This window comes from Lissotriton vulgaris, chromosome 4_1 (genome assembly GCF_964263255.1).
Source record: "Lissotriton vulgaris chromosome 4_1, aLisVul1.2, whole genome shotgun sequence".
Taxonomy (NCBI): domain Eukaryota; kingdom Metazoa; phylum Chordata; class Amphibia; order Caudata; family Salamandridae; genus Lissotriton; species Lissotriton vulgaris.
In genome coordinates this window covers 1,767,448,568-1,767,466,567 of record NC_141691.1, presented here as the reverse complement: position 1 = coordinate 1,767,466,567, position 18,000 = coordinate 1,767,448,568, and the positions used below count along the sequence as shown (strand labels likewise).

General features: G+C 49.1%; 1 protein-coding gene across 1 annotated transcript in view; it reads right to left on the bottom strand.

The window, feature by feature from the left end:
- Positions 1-308: 308 nt before the first annotated feature.
- Positions 309-18,000, bottom strand: part of ATP6V1C1 (ATPase H+ transporting V1 subunit C1) — a 484,611-nt gene continuing 466,919 nt past the window's right edge. Inside the window, exon 13 of the mRNA XM_086966092.1 lies at positions 309-906. Coding sequence (XP_086822218.1) covers positions 811-906 — 96 coding nt within the window. The 3' untranslated portion in view covers positions 309-810. The remainder of the gene's footprint in view (positions 907-18,000) is intronic.

Below are 18,000 nucleotides of genomic sequence, written 5' to 3'. Positions count from 1 at the left end.
TTCACTCAATGATAAGGAAAGCAGGAGAAGAAGCAGCAATGACTGGTGGTCAGTCTGTGACAGAACGTGTTCACATAAGCTAACTACAATGATTTCGTAATCGGTAGGAAGCCTAAAGAAAAGAAGCAAGCCTCTATCCTAGCTCTCGCACAGTGACTCCACAATGCCAGCACACTGCAAGGCAGTCAGCCAGCACCAGAGGTTATGAGCTGGACTCTGAGGAAAACGATTTCTCTTTCAGGTTGGTCTGTTAATGGCTGCTACTTTTAAGCAATACACCGGGGCACACAACGAAGCAGCACACACCGTCACAAATGATGGTTTTATTTCCTCTGCTGGTTGACAGTGCTTGTAGTTTAAAATGTTCAGGGACCACAAACACTGAATATCGCACATAATTCTTTACATCAAAATTCGGCAACACCTGAACATTTCATCTACTAAATACAGTGAATTAAATGGTATAAACATTTACACAATGTTCCTCTGTAAACAGGGTATTTATAAACAATGGCAACAAATGGAAATAATGCACATCACTATATTAACATGGAATATTCCTAACCTTTAAATATTGTTCTGCTTATAAATAGACTCTGATTTCTTTCAGTGTACATCGAAACACTTGATTAATTAAAAGCAAAAATACATACATATTTTCCTAAAAAGAAAATGATAGTTCACTATTGCAAATGCACCAGGGTACAGGGAATGAGATACAAGCTCGTGGTTAGAGTTAAAATGTGCTGTACAGCAGCTTTGCGTCTGCTGGGCCATCAGCGCCACAGGCTGTTCCGGACAAGGAATGGGTTACTTGAAGTCCAGCAAATTGCAATCAATCTTGTAGTATACATAGGGGTAGTATTCCTGCTGACTGAGGTTCAAGCCTGGTATATCCATGGGTGCCTGCAAAGCGAGAACAAGATATGTATCAGTACACAAGCACTTCACTTGTTCCGTTTCCATTGACATCACGGGCTTCCAGTACACAAGCCCTCTACCCTTACTGTTCCCATTTGCATCAGGGGTGTCCAGCACACAAGGACTCTACAACATCTTGTGTTACCATTTATATCATGGGTCTCCATTACACACTCTGCTTTTTGTGTTACTGTTTTCATCAGTGAAGTGCAGTACGCAAGCACTCTACCCATTGTGCTACCATTGGCATCAGGGGTGTGCAGTACGCAAGCACTCTACCCATTGTGCTACCATTGGCATCAGGGGTGTGCAGTACGCAAGCACTCTACCCTTTGTGTTACACATCAGGGGTGTGCAGTACGCAAGCACTCTACCCTTTGTGTTACACATCAGGGGTGTGCAGTACGCAAGCACTCTACCCTTTGTGCTACACATCAGGGGTGTGCAGGACGCAAACACTCCACCCTTTGTGCTACCAATGACATCAGGGGTGTGCAATCACCCTTTTTGTGTTTTCATTTACTTTAGAGGTGCCCAGCACACAAGCATTTTACTTACAGTACCGGGTCCATCATGTTGAATGTGTTTTATAGTGATGGGGGATTGTGAATTGAAGGGGTGCCTGAAATGTCAACCTGAAGACAATGGCCTCTCAGGATAACGAGTTTGTGAATATGCACTTCACAGGGAGATACAAAACAGGCCTCAGGCCTGCAGTAACAAGATATGAATTGTAGCGGATTCATTTAAAGTTGTCAAGGATGCTTTTAAACGTAAATGAAAGCATCCAAACAACGCGATGGGATGCAATTAAGTGTACATTTGCTTTGTGGAAGGACAGGAGAATACTCCTCCAGGTAGAGTGCCGCATACTGTGGTTAGTAAGCACACTTAGCTGTATGTTCCTTCGCTGCTATCCTGGGAGGGTGGAGCTCTATCACCACCTACCGATAAGTTAGCATGTTACAACGTTATTGTATTGAAATAACAAGGATTTCATTACATCTTAATAGAGCTGTAACGCGCCTTCGATGGTTTAGAGGCTTTCCTGGTTAAGGGGGCGCTCTCCAGGGGTCCTAATGAGTCTTCTGCCTTTGAACTTTGGTGGTCCAACCTTCTGCTGTCCTTTGAGGGCACACTCGCTGCCCTGGGTTCCATTTTAAGCACCGGTGACTCTTGCCCATTTCTACCTGAAGGAAAACCAATTGTATGGACTCCACTGCGGCCCTGGCAGCTCCCTTTCTGGCTTGGCGTAAAAGTTTGCGCCTCCCTTTCTTCCAACGACCCAGGTAATTTCGGTGACTAAATTAAAAAATTAACCAGGAAGGACACTGCCCAACTGTCATAGTAGTAAGTGAAGTCTCCATTCCACTATAGGGTGGAGAAGTGTGGCTCACTGGTTAGAGCAGGCAGACCTGGAAGCAGAGGTCAGACCCGGGACCAGGGTTCAATTCCCGACGCGGCAGGGTCTTGAGCTCAAATGTCCATGGACTGGATAATTCTCGCTTCGGTGCCTGACCTAATCATGGGTTAACACTCTGCAACTCTGGGCATTAAGATTGCTTAATCTCCACAACGGCCCATCCCCCCCCCCGCAGCGGGATGCCTGGCTTTCACCTTGGGGATGCCCTGTAGGGGCTTATCTCACAGGGAAAAGCCAGGACGGTTCCCAAGGCAAGCGCGGAGATACCCCTTCGGGGGTCGATTCAGGCGCTATATAAGAAACATAATAATAATAATAAAAATACAAAGCGACTGGATTCCCTCGGTGCCTAACTACAGGGGGTGTCAAAAAAGCAAAACGAGCGAATCTGCAAATACAATCAATACAAACAATTATGGAAGTAGGAAATGGAGGGAACACCTTACAGGAGCTTCAGAGTGGGGTGCAAGGTATCCTTGTGGCTACCCAAGGATTTATTGTCGCCGGTGTACCCCAAAGGGGAGGAGAAAACTGGAAAGGGAGGGACAACATTCACTTGATCTACAACCTTCCTTAGAAACTAGGGAACAGCTGTGGCTCACTGCCTCAACAACTGATCCGAACATGGGGTGTGCGCTAGGAATGGAGTCTAGGAAAAGACAAGCATTTACAATGCAACGGTCTCGCCTTTGCAAAAGTTAGAGCTATTGGCATTGTAAATGACAATTTTTAATGTATGTGTTTGTTTTGAAAACAGATAAATAAATGGCATTTTCATTTATAATGCTAATAGCTTAATCTCTCGCAAATGTGAGACCTATTGCATGTGCAACCACACACACACACACACACACACACACACACACACACACACACAGAGCCACACAAAGAGCACACACACACACACACACACACATAGATGTAGTGGATGTGGTGGTGGTGGGTGTGGTGGTGGTGGGTGTGGTGGATGTGGTGGGGGTGGATGTGGGGGTGGTGGATGTGGGGGTGGTGGATGTGGTGGTGGTGGATGTGGTGGGGGTGGATGTGGGGGTGGTGGATGTGGGGGTGGTGGATGTGGTGGTGGTGGATGTGGTGGTGGTGGTGGATGTGGATGTGGTGGATGTGGATGTGGTGGCGGTGGATGTGGCGGTGATGGATGTGGATGTGGTGGATGTGGTGGTGGTGGATGTGGTGGTGGTGGATGTGGTGGATGTGGTGGTGGATGTGGTAGTGGTGGATGTGGTGGTGGTGGATGTGGTAGTGGTGGATGTGGTAGTGGTGGATGTGGTAGTGGTGGATGTGGTAGTGGTGGATGTGGTAGTGGTGGATGTGGTGGTGGTGGATGTGGTGGTGGTGGATGTGGTGGTGGTGGATGTGGTGGTGGTGGATGTGGTGGTGGTGGATGTGGTGGTGGTGGATGTGGTGGATGTGGTGATGGTGGTGGATGTGGTGATGGTGGTGGATGTGGTGATGGTGGTGGATGTGGTGATGGTGGTGGATGTGGTGGTGGTGGTGGATGTGGTGGACGTGGTGGTGGTAGATGTGGTGGTGGTGGATGTGGTAGTGGATGTGGTGGATGTAGTGGATGTGGTGGATGTGGTAGATGTGGTGGATATGGTGGTGGTGGATGTGGTGATGGTGTTGGATGTGGTGGTGGATGTGGTGGTAGTGGATGTAGTGGATGTGGGGGTGGAGGTGGATGTGGTGGTGGATGTGGTGGTGGATGTGGTGGTGGTGGACGTGGTGGTGGTGGTGGACGTGGTGGTGGTGGACGTGGTGGTGGTGGACGTGGTGGTGGTGGACGTGGTGGTGGATGTGGTGGTGGATGTGGTGGATGTGGTGGATGTGGTGGTGGTGGTGGTGGTGGATGTGGTGGTGGTGGATGTGGTGGTGGATGTGGTGGTGGATGTGGTGGTGCTTTTAATTACTTAAAGTCCCGCCATACATTGACAACAATGTGCGTGTCGAGTGGGATGTCCGCTGAAAGTTTACTTCCCAGACTATTAACAATAACAGAGCCTGTCGCCCTCATTGAAATAGGCACGTGCTGGTGGCAGTAACAAAGCCACCTGTCAGTAAACACTGAAAGCCACTGGTTTTAAACCCAACACATATTTAACCTCCCAGACATCTGCAGCCATTAACCGTGCAATATTTACAGCAGCCTATTTTTCCATGATCTCAAGGGAGGGTTCGCCACAGAAAAGATTGTTTGTTTTCCCTATTGGTTTTTACCGGGTTGAGCAGTGAGCTAAGATGGGCCAAACGAGAAATACAAACGTTTGACTCAAGGGGCCATTAGGAACAGCTGGTTGTTGAAAAATAACTTCGCTCTGCACAAAAAACACAAGACTTTTAATTTTCACAGCTGTGAGAGCAGGGTGGAGCTCGCCGCTGATCTTGGGGTAAAACCAATGGAGCTGACGAGACCAGGCAGTGAGTGCTCAGCACTTCGAGCCGAGCTAGCCGCACACTGCTCTTGGGGTGAAAGCAGGAGGATGACAAGAGCGGGTGCCTATAAAATGAAGACATCCATCAAGCAGAGACTGTGCTAACGAAAATGTATACTTACTCGTGCCAGCCTGGCAGACTGAAGGCTCTGAAGCAGGGAAGGGGCAGGGATCCTCCAGGGGCCAGGACTCTCGCAGATCACCCCGAGCGTGCCACGTGCAGAGTCTGGACACCCAACTCCCCGGTTAAGTGGTCCGTGTAAGCAACCGAGAGGAGGGGAGAGTCGTGGCTGCCTGCAGCCAGCATTGCTCTGCTGTCACTGCCCGAGCTCAGGTTTCCCCCAGCCTGCCTGCTGCAGGAGCTCTCACAGGACACAACCTGCAAAAACTTGTTTAGAGTGGCGCTGAAGAGGGGGCGCATAGTAATGCGGGCTGCACAACTCTTACTGCGTTCACTCGTGGTGCCTTGGCGGGGCTTGCTGGGCTTGCTTGTGTGCTTCCCAGAGAGACAGGAGATTGGGAAACGCGCGCGGCCGGCGCCGATCGCTTTCCAGAGCGTGCGTGTGACATCTCCTGTCTCCTGGGAAGCAGACCCGGCAACAATAGTATCGCGCCTGCGCGATGGCATATGGCTTCGCCATATACATCGAGACCTAAAAAGTGCAGTGTTTACACTCTCTGTGCCTGCTAACACTCATCCCATGAAATAAATAGTGCAGTGTTTACACTCTCTGTGCCTGCTAACACTCATCCCATGAAATAAATAGTGCATCGTATACAGTCCCTATGTCTGCTAACGCTCATCCCATGAAATAAATAGTGCAGTGTTTACACTCTCTGTGCCTGCTAATGCTCATCTCATGAAATAAATAGTGCAGTGTTTACAGTCTCAGTGTCTGCTGAAGCTCATCCCATGAAATAAATAGTGCAGTGCAGTGTTTTTAGTCTTTGTGTCTGCTAACACTCATCCTATGAAATAAATAGTGCTCTGCTTTGAGTCTGTGTCTGCTAAAACTCGTCCCATGAAATAAATAGTGCAGTATTTACAGTCACTGTGTCTGCTAATGTTCACTCTATAAAATAAATAGTGCAGTGTTTACAGTCTCTGTGTCTGCTAATATTCACTCCATGAAATAAATAGTGCAGTGTTTACAGTCTCTATGTCTGCTAACGCTCATCCCATGAAATAAATAATGCAGTGTTACACTCTCTGTGCCTTCTAACACTCATCCCATGAAATAAATAGTGCAGTGTTTACACTCTCTGTGCCTGCTAACACGCATCCCATGAAATAAATAGTGCAGTGTTTACACTCTCTGTGCTTGCTAACACGCATCCCATGAAATAAATAGTGCAGTGTTACACTCTCTGTGCCTGCTAACGCTCATCCCATGAAATAAATAGTGCAGTGTTTACACTCTCTGTGCCTGCCAATGCTCATCTCTTGAAATAAATAGTGCAGTGTTTACAGTCTCAGTGTCTGTTAAAGCTCATCCCATGAAATAAATAGTGCAGTGCAGTGTTTTTAGTCTTTGTGTCTGCTAACACTCATCCTATGAAATAAATAGTGCTCTGCTTACAGTCTGTGTCTGCTAACACTTGTCCCATGAAATAAATAGTGCAGTATTTACAGTCACTGTGTCTGCTAATGTTCACTCCATAAAATAAATAGTGCAGTGTTTACAGTCTCTGTGTCTGCTAATGTTCACTCCATGAAATAAATAGTGCAGTGTTTACAGTCTCTGTGTCTGCTAACATTCATCCCAGGAAATACATAGTGCAGTGTTTACAGTATTTATGTCTGCTAATGCTCATCTCATGAAATAAATAGTGCAGTATTTACAGTTTCTATGTCTGCCAACACTCATCCCATGAAATAAATAGTGCAGTATTTATAGTCTCTATGTCTGCCAACACTCATCCCATGAAATAAATAGTGGGTTGTTTACAGTCTCTGTATTTGATAACGCTCATCCCATGAAATAAATAGTGCATTGTTTACAGCCTTTGTGTCTGCTAACGCTCATCCCATGAAATTAATAGTGCAGTATTTACAGTCACTGTGCCTGCTAATGCGCACCCCTTGATAATACATAGTGCAGTATTTACAGTCTGTGTCTGCTAACTCTCACCCCATGAAATAAATAGTGCAGTGTTTACGGTCTATGTGTCTGCTTACACCATCCCATGACAAAAACAGTGCAGTATTTACAGTCTTTGTGTCTGCTAACACTCTTCCCATGAAAAATTAGTGCAGGGTTTACAGTCACTGTGTCTACTAACGCTCACCCCTTGAAAATACATAGTTCAGTATTTACAGTCTGTGTCTGCTAACACTCACCCCATGAAATAAATAGTGCAGTGCAATGTTTACAGTCTCCGTGCCTGCTAACACTCATCCCATTGAATAAATAGTGCAGTATATACAGTCTGTGTCTACTAACGCCCACCCCATGAAATAAATAGTGCAGTGTTTACAGTCTCTGTGCCTGCTAACACTCATTCCATTGAATGAAATGTGCAGTATATACAGTGTCTCGGTCTGCTAACACTCATCCCATTGAATAAATAGTGCAGTATATACAGTCTCTGTGTCTGCTAACGCCCACCCCATGAAATAAATAGTGCAGTGCAGTGTTTACAGTCTCTGTGCCTGCTAACACTCATCCCATTGAATAAATGGTGCAGTATATACAGTCTCTGTGTCTGCTAACACTCATCCCATTGAATAAATAGTGCAGTGTTTACAGTCTTTGGGCCTGCTAACGCCCACCCCATAAAATAAACAGTGCAGTGCAGTGTTTACAGTCTCTGTGCCTGCTAACACTCATCCCATAGAATAAATAGTGCAGTGTTACAGTCTCTATGTCTGCTAACGCTCATCTCATGAAATAAACAGTGCAGTATTTACAGTCTCCGTGTCTGCTAACACTCATCTTATGAAATTAATAGTTCAGTATTTACAGTCTCTGTGACTGCTGATTCCAACCATGTGCTGTAAGTAGAGCAGATTTGATAGTCTGTCCTTAAATCAATCAACACTCAGGCCATGCTGCACAAAGTGCAGTGTTTACAGCCAGTCCTTTCGTTCATCTACACCGAGGCCATGGGGCAGATGGTGCATTGTTTAATCTGCCTCCATCAAGAACAAAATGCGCACCCAGTTGTTTGATTTCCTGCATCAGGGACATGTTGCAAACAGCGCAGATTGTGTCATGTGTTGTGTTATTTAAACGTGCACACTTTGCACAGCACGAGTGCTGCACGCGCGCCCTGGCATGGCGCGGACGGAGGCGGCAAAAGCTTGAGCTCCTTGTGGAAGTGACGTCAGGTGCGGCCCCCGGGCACACGTGGGTTGTACTCAGTGTAAGGAGGGGGGGGGGGGCTCTGTCAGCGAGAGCCTGTGCAGTGTAACCTTGCACTTGAGCGAAAACTTGTACATTTCCTGGAAGGGGGAGAGGGGAGGGGTGTCTGAGAGGCGGGAGATGGGCCTTTGTTTATACAATACACACAAACCAGCTCCCCCGAATGAAATGTGGCGCCTTGACCATGAAATGAGGATTCCACTTGAACTTCCCTTTCAAGTGCGCGAGCTTGGAAGGAAGTGCGGGAGTCTTGGAGGAAGCTGACCTCGGCACTGAGGGGCCGTATAAAGAAGGGGCACTGATATTCCACCAGGACTGAAGGACGGACACCCCGACATATGGCCACCCGGCAGCTCTGTTACTTCCTGGTCGCCCCCCCGCCCTGTCCAGCACTTCCTATTGTGAAGCACTCTGACACCTTCGGGTAAAGTACGGGCTGTATAAAAACGCGTAAAATAAAAAAGAAAAACTCGTCCACGTGGCACGGCACAGTTACCCCTGGTCTCCAGCAGTCCCGTCCCTTCTGGGGGGTCCCTTGGCTTCTTTGGGGCGCTCAGGCTCCGTCTTGGGCCACAAAATACGAGTTCTTCCCAGAGAGACAGGAGATTGGGAAACGCGCGCGCGCGCGGCCGGCGCCGATCGCTTTCCAGAGCGTGCGCGTGACATCTCCTGTCTCCTGGGAAGCAGACCCGGCAGCAATAGTAACGCGCCTGCGCGATGGCATATGGCTTCGCCATATGCATCGCAGGCGCGAGATCTAAAAACTGTGAAGCACATAGAATAAGTATCTGAACACAGTGATGCTTTACTAGGAGTGCACCAATCCTATGGATACGATGCAAGCGTCGCATGTTCAGACTCGTTATCAAGAGTAGACACTTACTGCTGTTACAACAGAGCAACAGTTAGGGTCTGAGGGAAAACAAACGCTTCTGGAATTGGGACAGGGAACAGGGGGACCTGGCACACCTTATTACCACTGCACAAAGGTTAAAACATTTTGGAACAGAATATTCACCTTCATAAACAAAATGTTAGGATGCACACTAAAAGAAGAGTTTGCTACACTTACCACCACATTCTTAACATCAGAGCTAGACTCGCAACAAGACAGAGTCCTTCTAGATCTGCCAACAGCAGCAGTCAAAATAGTACTCACCAAATTGAAAGACACTTCTAAGGCCACCTTCAAGGGGTGGCTCAACTGGGTGACGTACCTGAGAGGAGCTGACAACACAGAATTACGAAACACGCCATGGAGACAATCCAACAGGGGCATGTGGTCGTCCTTGGGCAAGCTCCTAGACTCATACGTACTGCCTTGAACAGTGCTAACCAAAAGCATATAACAGGCTCAAAACCACACCCCTCACTAGATCAGGATACCACGGAGGGTTTAGTAAACTTCTGTTATGCCCCCCCTCTTTTCTCTCCATCTTAACTTCCTTCTCCCCCACTCCCCCCTTTCATACCCCCTCTATATTTTTCTTTTTTCTCCTCTCAGAGACAGATGAATAGGGGGGCAGTTAAGCATATATTTTGTGTAATCTGTAATTCCAGTAACTCTGCCAGTCTGGCCGCTACCCCTAGCACAAAGCGCTGACGGTTATATGTTGTATGAAGTAAAACAGGGACAGGCAAGCATACTTTTTGTGTAAACTGTACTACCAGTTACTCAGCCAGTCTGGCTGCTACCCCTGTATTGATAGAGAGCTGACGCTTATATGTTTTTTTTTAAATCTTTATTGCACAAATAAGCAATCCACTCTTACATACAGAAGAATCAGGTGAACGGACAAGAAGCACCAAGTGGAGCATTATCCAGTAATCAGATATTCGCATAGAGGGATCACAGACTTCTTGCATGACACATTGCATTTGTACAATTTTGTTTTTGATGAAACCATAATTACAATAATCATATAGGAACGGAAAAAAATAAACAACATACAGAAAACAAATCATATCTGTAAGTTTGCGAGAACGGTAGAGCAGATCAATCAGCACAAGAATAGTCTCAATTTTAGTAAGGCGTATCGAGAAATGTAAACAACAATACACCCTGCTACTGGCCAGTTTTCATTTAACACCATTTGAGTAGGAATAGAGTTCAACAGTGACACAGGTACAGCACAAAGCAGCCTATGGAGCCCCCATGCCAACAACCAGTACGCCAAACAGCTATAGTTTGCTGCGTAGATCTCGCGTAAATTACACTGAAATAATGATGGAGTCGGCCACAGCGCCACCACGGAGCCACCACGGAGCCCATCCTAGCCCACCCCCTCTGGTACAATGGAATTAATCGATTGGGATTGTGTCTCCTGAGTGAGTTTCGCAACATATTTCCGATATGGCCACCAAATGTCTACTGGCCGGGAAGCAGACGGAATCTTTTCTGAATATTCTACACTGTTAACATTGCAGTAGGCCATACTACGGAGCCAAGCGTGGACAGTTGGAGCGCGCCTAGCGCACCAGAGCAGCGCTATCTCCCTTTTTGCCAAAAGAAAGCCAATGGATGCCAGTTTGCGGAGAGAACGTGGGAAATTTGCAACATAGCCAAGCAACACGATTTCACGGGTGGGTAGCAACTCCATACCCAATATGTCCCCCAAAACACGGTGCACCTTTAGCCAGTATTCATGCAAAAGCGGGCACGTCCAGGAAAGATGGGCGAAATCCGCCTGCGGGGCTCTGCATTTAGGGCAGCAGTGTGGCCTGCTAGGGTCAATTCTATGAGCAAGTGCGGGAGTGTGATACATCCTCCTCAGGAACTTAAAGTGTATAAGTTTATGTCTGCTGTTTTAGACACGTCCCTAGTGGTAGCACAGCACGTCGCCCATTGGTAGTCTGTAATCTGGATGCCCAGGTCGCCCTCCCATGCGGTGCGCACCGCTGCGCCTGAGGAAGGAATTGAAGCCAGACATAGCTTGTAGAGCTTAGAGACAACGTGCGACCCAGTCTGGTTCTGTACTATAAATGTGAGTGCGGGGGCGTCCTCAGGAGGGAGCGGGAATGTGGGCAATTCAGCACGGAGCATGGATCGGAGTATAGTCAGTGTGAAAGAGTCCATAAATGTTCAGTCAGCGAAGCAGTGGTCTTCCGTCAGGGAGAAAACATGACCGTCCGGGAAGAGATCCCCGACTGTATGCAGTTGGTATTTGGATAATGTGTGCTGTACCACCGATTCGCCTGTGATGGGTAGCCAATGAGGGTTATGCAGAAGAGTACAATTTCTCAATGCGAAGTAATCATCGCAGTTTATCCCAAGCCCAGCATGTAATGGAAATTGGCTGTATGTCCTGTGGGTCCCGGGGGAGCCCTCTAGGAAGGATGGAATTAAGGGGCACCGGAAGCGCCATATCGGTCTCAGGCCTCAGATAAGGAATTCTGGCGTGTGGGTGAAACCAGGGATGCGCATACGAACATTGTGCCACTAAATAATAAAGAAAAAAGTCTGGTACTCCGAATCATCCCCGTTCGTAAGGAAGGGTCAATGTGCACCAGGCCACTCTCGGGTTTTTACCGCCCCACACCAAGCGCAATAGTAAGGAACGAAGTTGCGAAAAAAAATCTTGGTGAGAGGGATTGGAATATTGTTGAATAAATACAAAAACCGAGGGAGGACTATCATTTTGATAATGGCAATCCGGCCAGCCATGGACAAGGGGAGACTAAGCCAGCACTCCGTATGGTCTTCCAAGAAATCTAGGGCATGTCTGTAGTTCAAACGGATAACGGACACCGTGTCAAGGTGGATATGGATTCCCAGATATTTCACGGAGTCAGTGCACCATTCTAGAGGAAAGGCACAAGTCCATTGCGAGGTGGAGGGGGCAAGCGGAAAAATGACCGATTTATGCCAATTTATTCTGAGGCCTGAATATTCGCCAAAGCGGGCTATCTCCGATAACAGTGGCTCCAAATTGGTCCGAGGAGTCCGAACATACAAGACCGAGTCGTCTGCGTACAGAGAGACGAGGAGTGGCCCGGTGCGAAACTGAAGCCCTCTATGGAGGTGTTTCTCTTGAAAATGATGCACCAAGGGGTCCATCGCAAGGATGAACAGGAGCGGGGATAAGGGGCATCCCTGCCGGGTGCCTGGAGAAAGTGTAAAGCTTTCAGAGATGGTGCCATTTAAACGTATCCGGACTGTGGGCGCTGAGTACAGTAACTCCACTGTCGCCACAAACATTGCGGGCATGCCTATTCGCCTCATGATCGATAAAAAGAAGGGCCACTCCAGGGTGTCGAACGGTTTCTCCGCATCCAAAAACACTGCTACAGCCGGGGTGGAGGGGTCAATTCTGTGCAAAACAGAAAATAGTGTCCGAAGATTGAGAGAGGTGGATCTATGTGGGACAAATCCGGACTGGGCCGGCGAAATGATGGTTTCCACGAGTAGCGCCAAGCGGATTGCAAGAACGTTGGCCAAAATTTTGTAGTCCAAGTTCAAGAGGGATAAGGGCCTATAAGAGCTACATAAGGAGGGGTCACAACCTGTTTTGGGTAGTAAAACAATTACCGCTTCCTGGAGCGTGGGCGGGAGAACGCCCGACTCCAGCGCCTCCGCATAAACCTCGACTAGCCGCGGTACAAGTTCTTTCTTGTATTCTTTGTAAAAATCGGCCGAGTAACCATCAAGGCCCGGAGCTGAGGAGCTCTTCAATGAATCAATGACCTCAATTATAAAATCCGGCGTATTGGGCATGGCCAAAAATTCCTGCATGTTTTTCTCTAGGTATACCATGGCAATCTCATTCAAATAAGGTCCGGGGTCGCGATGCTCCCCTGAAAGCGTGGAAGTGTAAAGAGTTTTGTAGTATGACAAAAAGGTGCTACATATATCGGGAGTGGAGTGATGTTGTGTGCCCTGCGAGTCAACTACGTCAGAAATGTAAGCTGCCTGGTGTGGCGGAAGGAGCATTTGCGCCAGTATCTTGCCCGGCCTGCCACCCACTCCATACTGACGCGTCGTATAGTGCTTGCCCATGAACTGCAGTTCCCTGTCTGCAGCGTCCCGAAATCCCAAGAGTAACTCAAGGCGTTTGGCTTCTCGGGCAGCCGAGGGGTCCTCAAGCATTTCCCTCTCTACCATAGAGATATCCGCTTCAATGCGGGTCAAGGTGGAGCGAATCTCACGCAGGGCCCCTACAGGTTTGGCAATACAAACTCCGCGGATGGTGGCCTTGAAACCTTCCAATAACGTGGCCCAGGAAGCTACAGAGCCGGTATTAATATCAAAATAGACATCGATGGCAGTACGGACACCTTCTTTAAAAACCGGGTCCAGCAGGGCCTTACCAGGGAAACGCCACTGTCTCTCGTAGCCACCCAACCTAGGGATCGCTAAAGTTAACACGATGGGAGAGTGGTCTGATAGCTTGCGTGGAAGAGTGGACAGGCCATCCACCCAGCCTGCAATGCCTGGGGAGAGGAGCCAATAGTCAATTCTAGTGCTAGTGTTGTGGAAACCTGAGTGATGTGTATAATCAGGTGCATTTGAGTGCAATCGAGCCTCTACGTCTATTAAGGAAAAGTGGGAGCAAATTTCCGCCATCACTGAGCGGGCCTGTGGTTTGCAGTCCGGAGAGGGAGGAGTACTGTCTCTATCTGGATTCATTAATAAATGAATGTCACCTCCCATCGCTAACAAATCTACGTCAGAGTGGAGCAGCATCAGCTGCAGATCTTGAAAAAAGGCCTGGGAATCCACGTTGGGGCCGTAGACTCCTACCATTGCGATCTTGTACCCAAACAACAATCCTGTTATCAGCACATATCTGCCCTCCCCATCCGTCTTACTACCAGTCAACACAAAGGGAACACGCTTGTGCACAAGAATTGCAACACCCCTTGCGTATCTGCTATAACTCGAAAAAACTGTGTGTGTATCCCAACCCCTAGCCACGGAGATTGTGTCCGCCTGCGCCAAGTGTGTCTCCTGTAAAAAAAAGTACATCTACCTCATGCCGTGCTGCATAGTTCAGTACCGCTTTGCGTTTCCGTGTGGTGTTCAAACCACGAACATTCCAAGACATCAAAGGGAGTCTGGACGGGCCAGACTGCAGACCTACCCTGGCCATAACACCACACCAAAGATAATCACCAACAGGCGTGCATCCGTCAATCTACTCCCATGAGTCTCGCAATCACTCACAAACATAAATGGCCACACAAACAAAACGGTTCCCGACCACCACCCAGCCTCCCAGCATCCCCAGAGAGGCAATCCCCGAACAAGCGCTGACCAACAGTGCAAAATACAAAAAATAATAGCCATTCAATGAACCAGTGTCGCTGCAAAAAAAATGATAAAACCCCAGAGAAGATAGACAAGAAGGCATTCGCCATAGGGGGTAGCAACGCCACGCCATGCGGGCGTCCCAACAAGCGACTCCTGAAGTGATGGCCATTCAACAAACGCTGGAAAGTCCACATCCAATAAGCAACACAACGAGTAAGGCCCAAAGATTAGGTAACACCGAACGTTCAGCCCTGGCCGGTTTCAGCAAAAAGGTCAGCACTGGACTGTGTGTCGTTGCGAGGCGGAGATCGTGTCGCGGATCCTGAAGCAGATGGTGAGCCCTGTTTCTTATAACCTTGACAAAAGTTCTGTGCTTCCGCGGTTGAGTCAAAAATGCGGAATCTGCCGTTCACATCAACCTTCAATCTGGCCAGATACAGCATACCGTACTTTAAACCTAGATTGCGGAGGGTGGCCTTGACTCCATTATACTTGTGACGTGCCTCTTGAACCATTAGCATGAAATCTGGGAAGAAGGACAAAATGGTGCCCTGCCACCGCACTTCCCCGGCATCTCGTGCAGCGCGGAGCGCGGCGTCTCCGTCGCGGAAGTTCATGATCCTGGCGATTATGGGCCATGGTGGCTGCCCAGGGCGAGGTTTAGGTCCCAGTGACCTGTGCGCTCGTTCGACCACAAAGCCAGCAGTGAAGGTGTCCTTGCCGAATAGTTCAATGAGGAGGTGCTCAACAAAGGTGTCAAAACGGCCCGTGGCTGTCGTCTCCGCCACACCAAGGATACGAATGTTGTTGCGCCGGCTACACGCTTCTAAGTCCTCATTTTTTATGGCCACGTCTTTAAGGATTTTCTCGACACGCTTCAGACGTTTCAGCATTTTAGTGGCACCATCCTCCACATCCGATATCCTGGATTCCGCCATGTCGAGTCGTCGGTCATGGGCCTGCACCTTGGGGCCCATGTCAGCCAGTTTTTGTTCGAGGCTGTCGAAGCGGGTGTCAAGCGCCTTAAAGCCAGCGCGCATTTCACCCATCATGGCAGCGACCATGGTCGCGGCGTCCCCCATGTCTGCAGAGCTGGCAGCCCCAGTAGACGAACCAGGTGGAGGGTCCGTAGTGAGGAGGGGAGTCTTATCAAAGCTTAGCTTCCTCTGATTCGGGTCCCACTTCCCCATCGCCGAGGCTGTATGGAGGGTGCTGTCGCAGTTGAAAAGTACGTGGCGCCAAACAGTGAGGGGGAAATGTGGCAGGGCAATGCGAGGTACCACTCAGCCCCACGACCAGGCAGGTCTCAGCGTTCGTCGCGAGACCGGGCCAAATGAGGTTAGTATGAGTATATCCAGCCTTGCATGTAAACGTCAGGTAGCATCGGCGGCCAAGGTCTAAAGAACTGTGTGGGCCAGAGCCCGATAATGGAGTGACACTAGCTTTGGGCCATAGAGTGGGGAGCGACCCTCTCCTGTCGTCCAGCGCAGGAGGGAGGGAGGGAGGGAGGGAGGGAGTCAAAGGTCCCCCTGAGTGTGTCTGAGGCGGGGCCGCCGCTGATCACTAGGGAGCGCCCCCCCGGCCTCCCAACCGCTGTAAACTCCAACCCCAGCCATCTCCTGACGAGCACTCCCGCCCATCGCCCAAGATCCGATGCAGGCCCGCAAATCGAGGCCCCGGTCCCAGCACGCCCCCAGGCCAACAGGCCACGATCGCGTCCAGGAACCAGGCGCCCCCACCCGGGAGCCCACAAAGGATGGGCAACGCGCGAGAGAGCCCGCAGGAGACGCGCGAAGGGGTGAAAGGCCCGGCAGCCGAGCACCGCACAGCACTCACCCAGCGATCCGGCGCAGAGAGAGAAGATGGCGCCAAGGTCCGGAGGCCTCGATTCTTTTCCGCCATGCACACCACTTAAGGACGCTCCCACGGTCTCCCGAGTCACCCAGATGGTCGGGGTGGCATCAGCATGCGGATCTGCAGGGATGTGGGGGCCAGCAGCAGCGGATCACATCTCACTCGTCGCCGCTGAGAGCCCGCATGGAGGAGCTTCACGGAAGGCAGCCATTCAGATCGCCGCCGTGGCCACGCCCCTCGCTGACGCTTATATGTCATATGTTGTAAGAAGTAAAACCAATAAAAGTATTAAATAAAAACAAAAATAAAAAAAAAGCAGGCTCCCTGACAAAAATGTAGTGTACTCGCTGCCCCCTGAGTGAGAAGAGTTCTTTCAAGTTGAGAACTGTCACATCGGAAATAAGAAACCATTGGCATCTGTGTGCCCGAAGGCCTTTCTTTCGACTCATACTTGTTTTTACTGTGCCCTTTTTTGGGGACTCCTGCACCTTATGTGAGTCTGTTCAGGGCTAGCGGGTCCGCCGAGGTGCTTTTACTGATTGCAGAGTTTGTTTGGCTTTCAGCCTTGCCAAGTGTCACACATCAGGCCAGGGCTTTAAATGGGCCGGTACTCACCGGTACTGAGTACCGGATCTTCTAATTTTTATCGCTTTGAGTACCGGCACTTCTCTGCTGCCAAGGAGAGTACTGGTACTCATCAACGGTAGGCTTAATGATGCTTTGGCGCACGAACGAGGCCGTCAGACAGCCAAAGCACCTCTGTAACCAAAGCGGAGCCACCTCTAAACTATACGGCAGGGCTCATTTCGCATAATGTCCGGTGTTTCCATCACGCTGTGCTAGACAGAGCAGGGACCTTTCAGGCCCTGTGCTGTCAATCACATTCACTCCATGGTGTGTATTTGTGAACACACTCTAATCCAAGCATCCTGCTGACAGGAGCAATTAAAGAAAGCCGCAGGAGATAAGGGGTGTAAAATGGCCTTATCCCACCAAAGTCTTTTGAATGAGTGTCTGTCTACTCGTGACTGGGTGTTTGCTTGCTTGTTTGTGCATGTTTGTGTGAGTGAGAAAAGCGAGTGATAGAGGGAGAGATTCCAGACACAAGGGAGGTATTTAAAAAGACATTCTGGGAATGCTTGTCTGAGCATTGCTGATTGTTTCTGTGACTGCGCACTTAAGAATATATAAGTAATCGTCCACATAGTAGAAGTGTCTTGTATGTCTTGTCCTTAGCCCCGCCCCTAGCCCTGCCCACTTGCTACACTCGTAGCTCATTGTAAGAGTACCTGCACTTATTTTTTCCCATTTAAAGCACTGCATCAGGCATGATGCTGATGCATTTCAGTGTGGTGATCCTCATCACGGCACTGAAATGCAAAGACACGCATACGTGGCATAGCCTGCCTCGGCTGTCATGAGACGTAGCGCTGCTAAATAATTCAGTAATGCTGCGCGATTAAAACAAAAACTAGACTGGCAGCTGTGCTCTAGAAGGCACACAGCTGCCAGTATGCTTGGGGTTGACTTTACTGAGCTGCAGTGCTATATATAGTAACTATAGGCTATTTCCGACATGACGGCACGGCATTCCCTCCATGCATCTGAAGTCAGGATAGACAGTGCCCAATGGCTACCGCGACGTCAGCACTCGTGAGGCAGACTTAAAAGTGGCACGAGAGCTACGGGTGGCTTAGGCTGGAGTTCCTCAATATAATGTTCTGGAGGCTGCGGTAA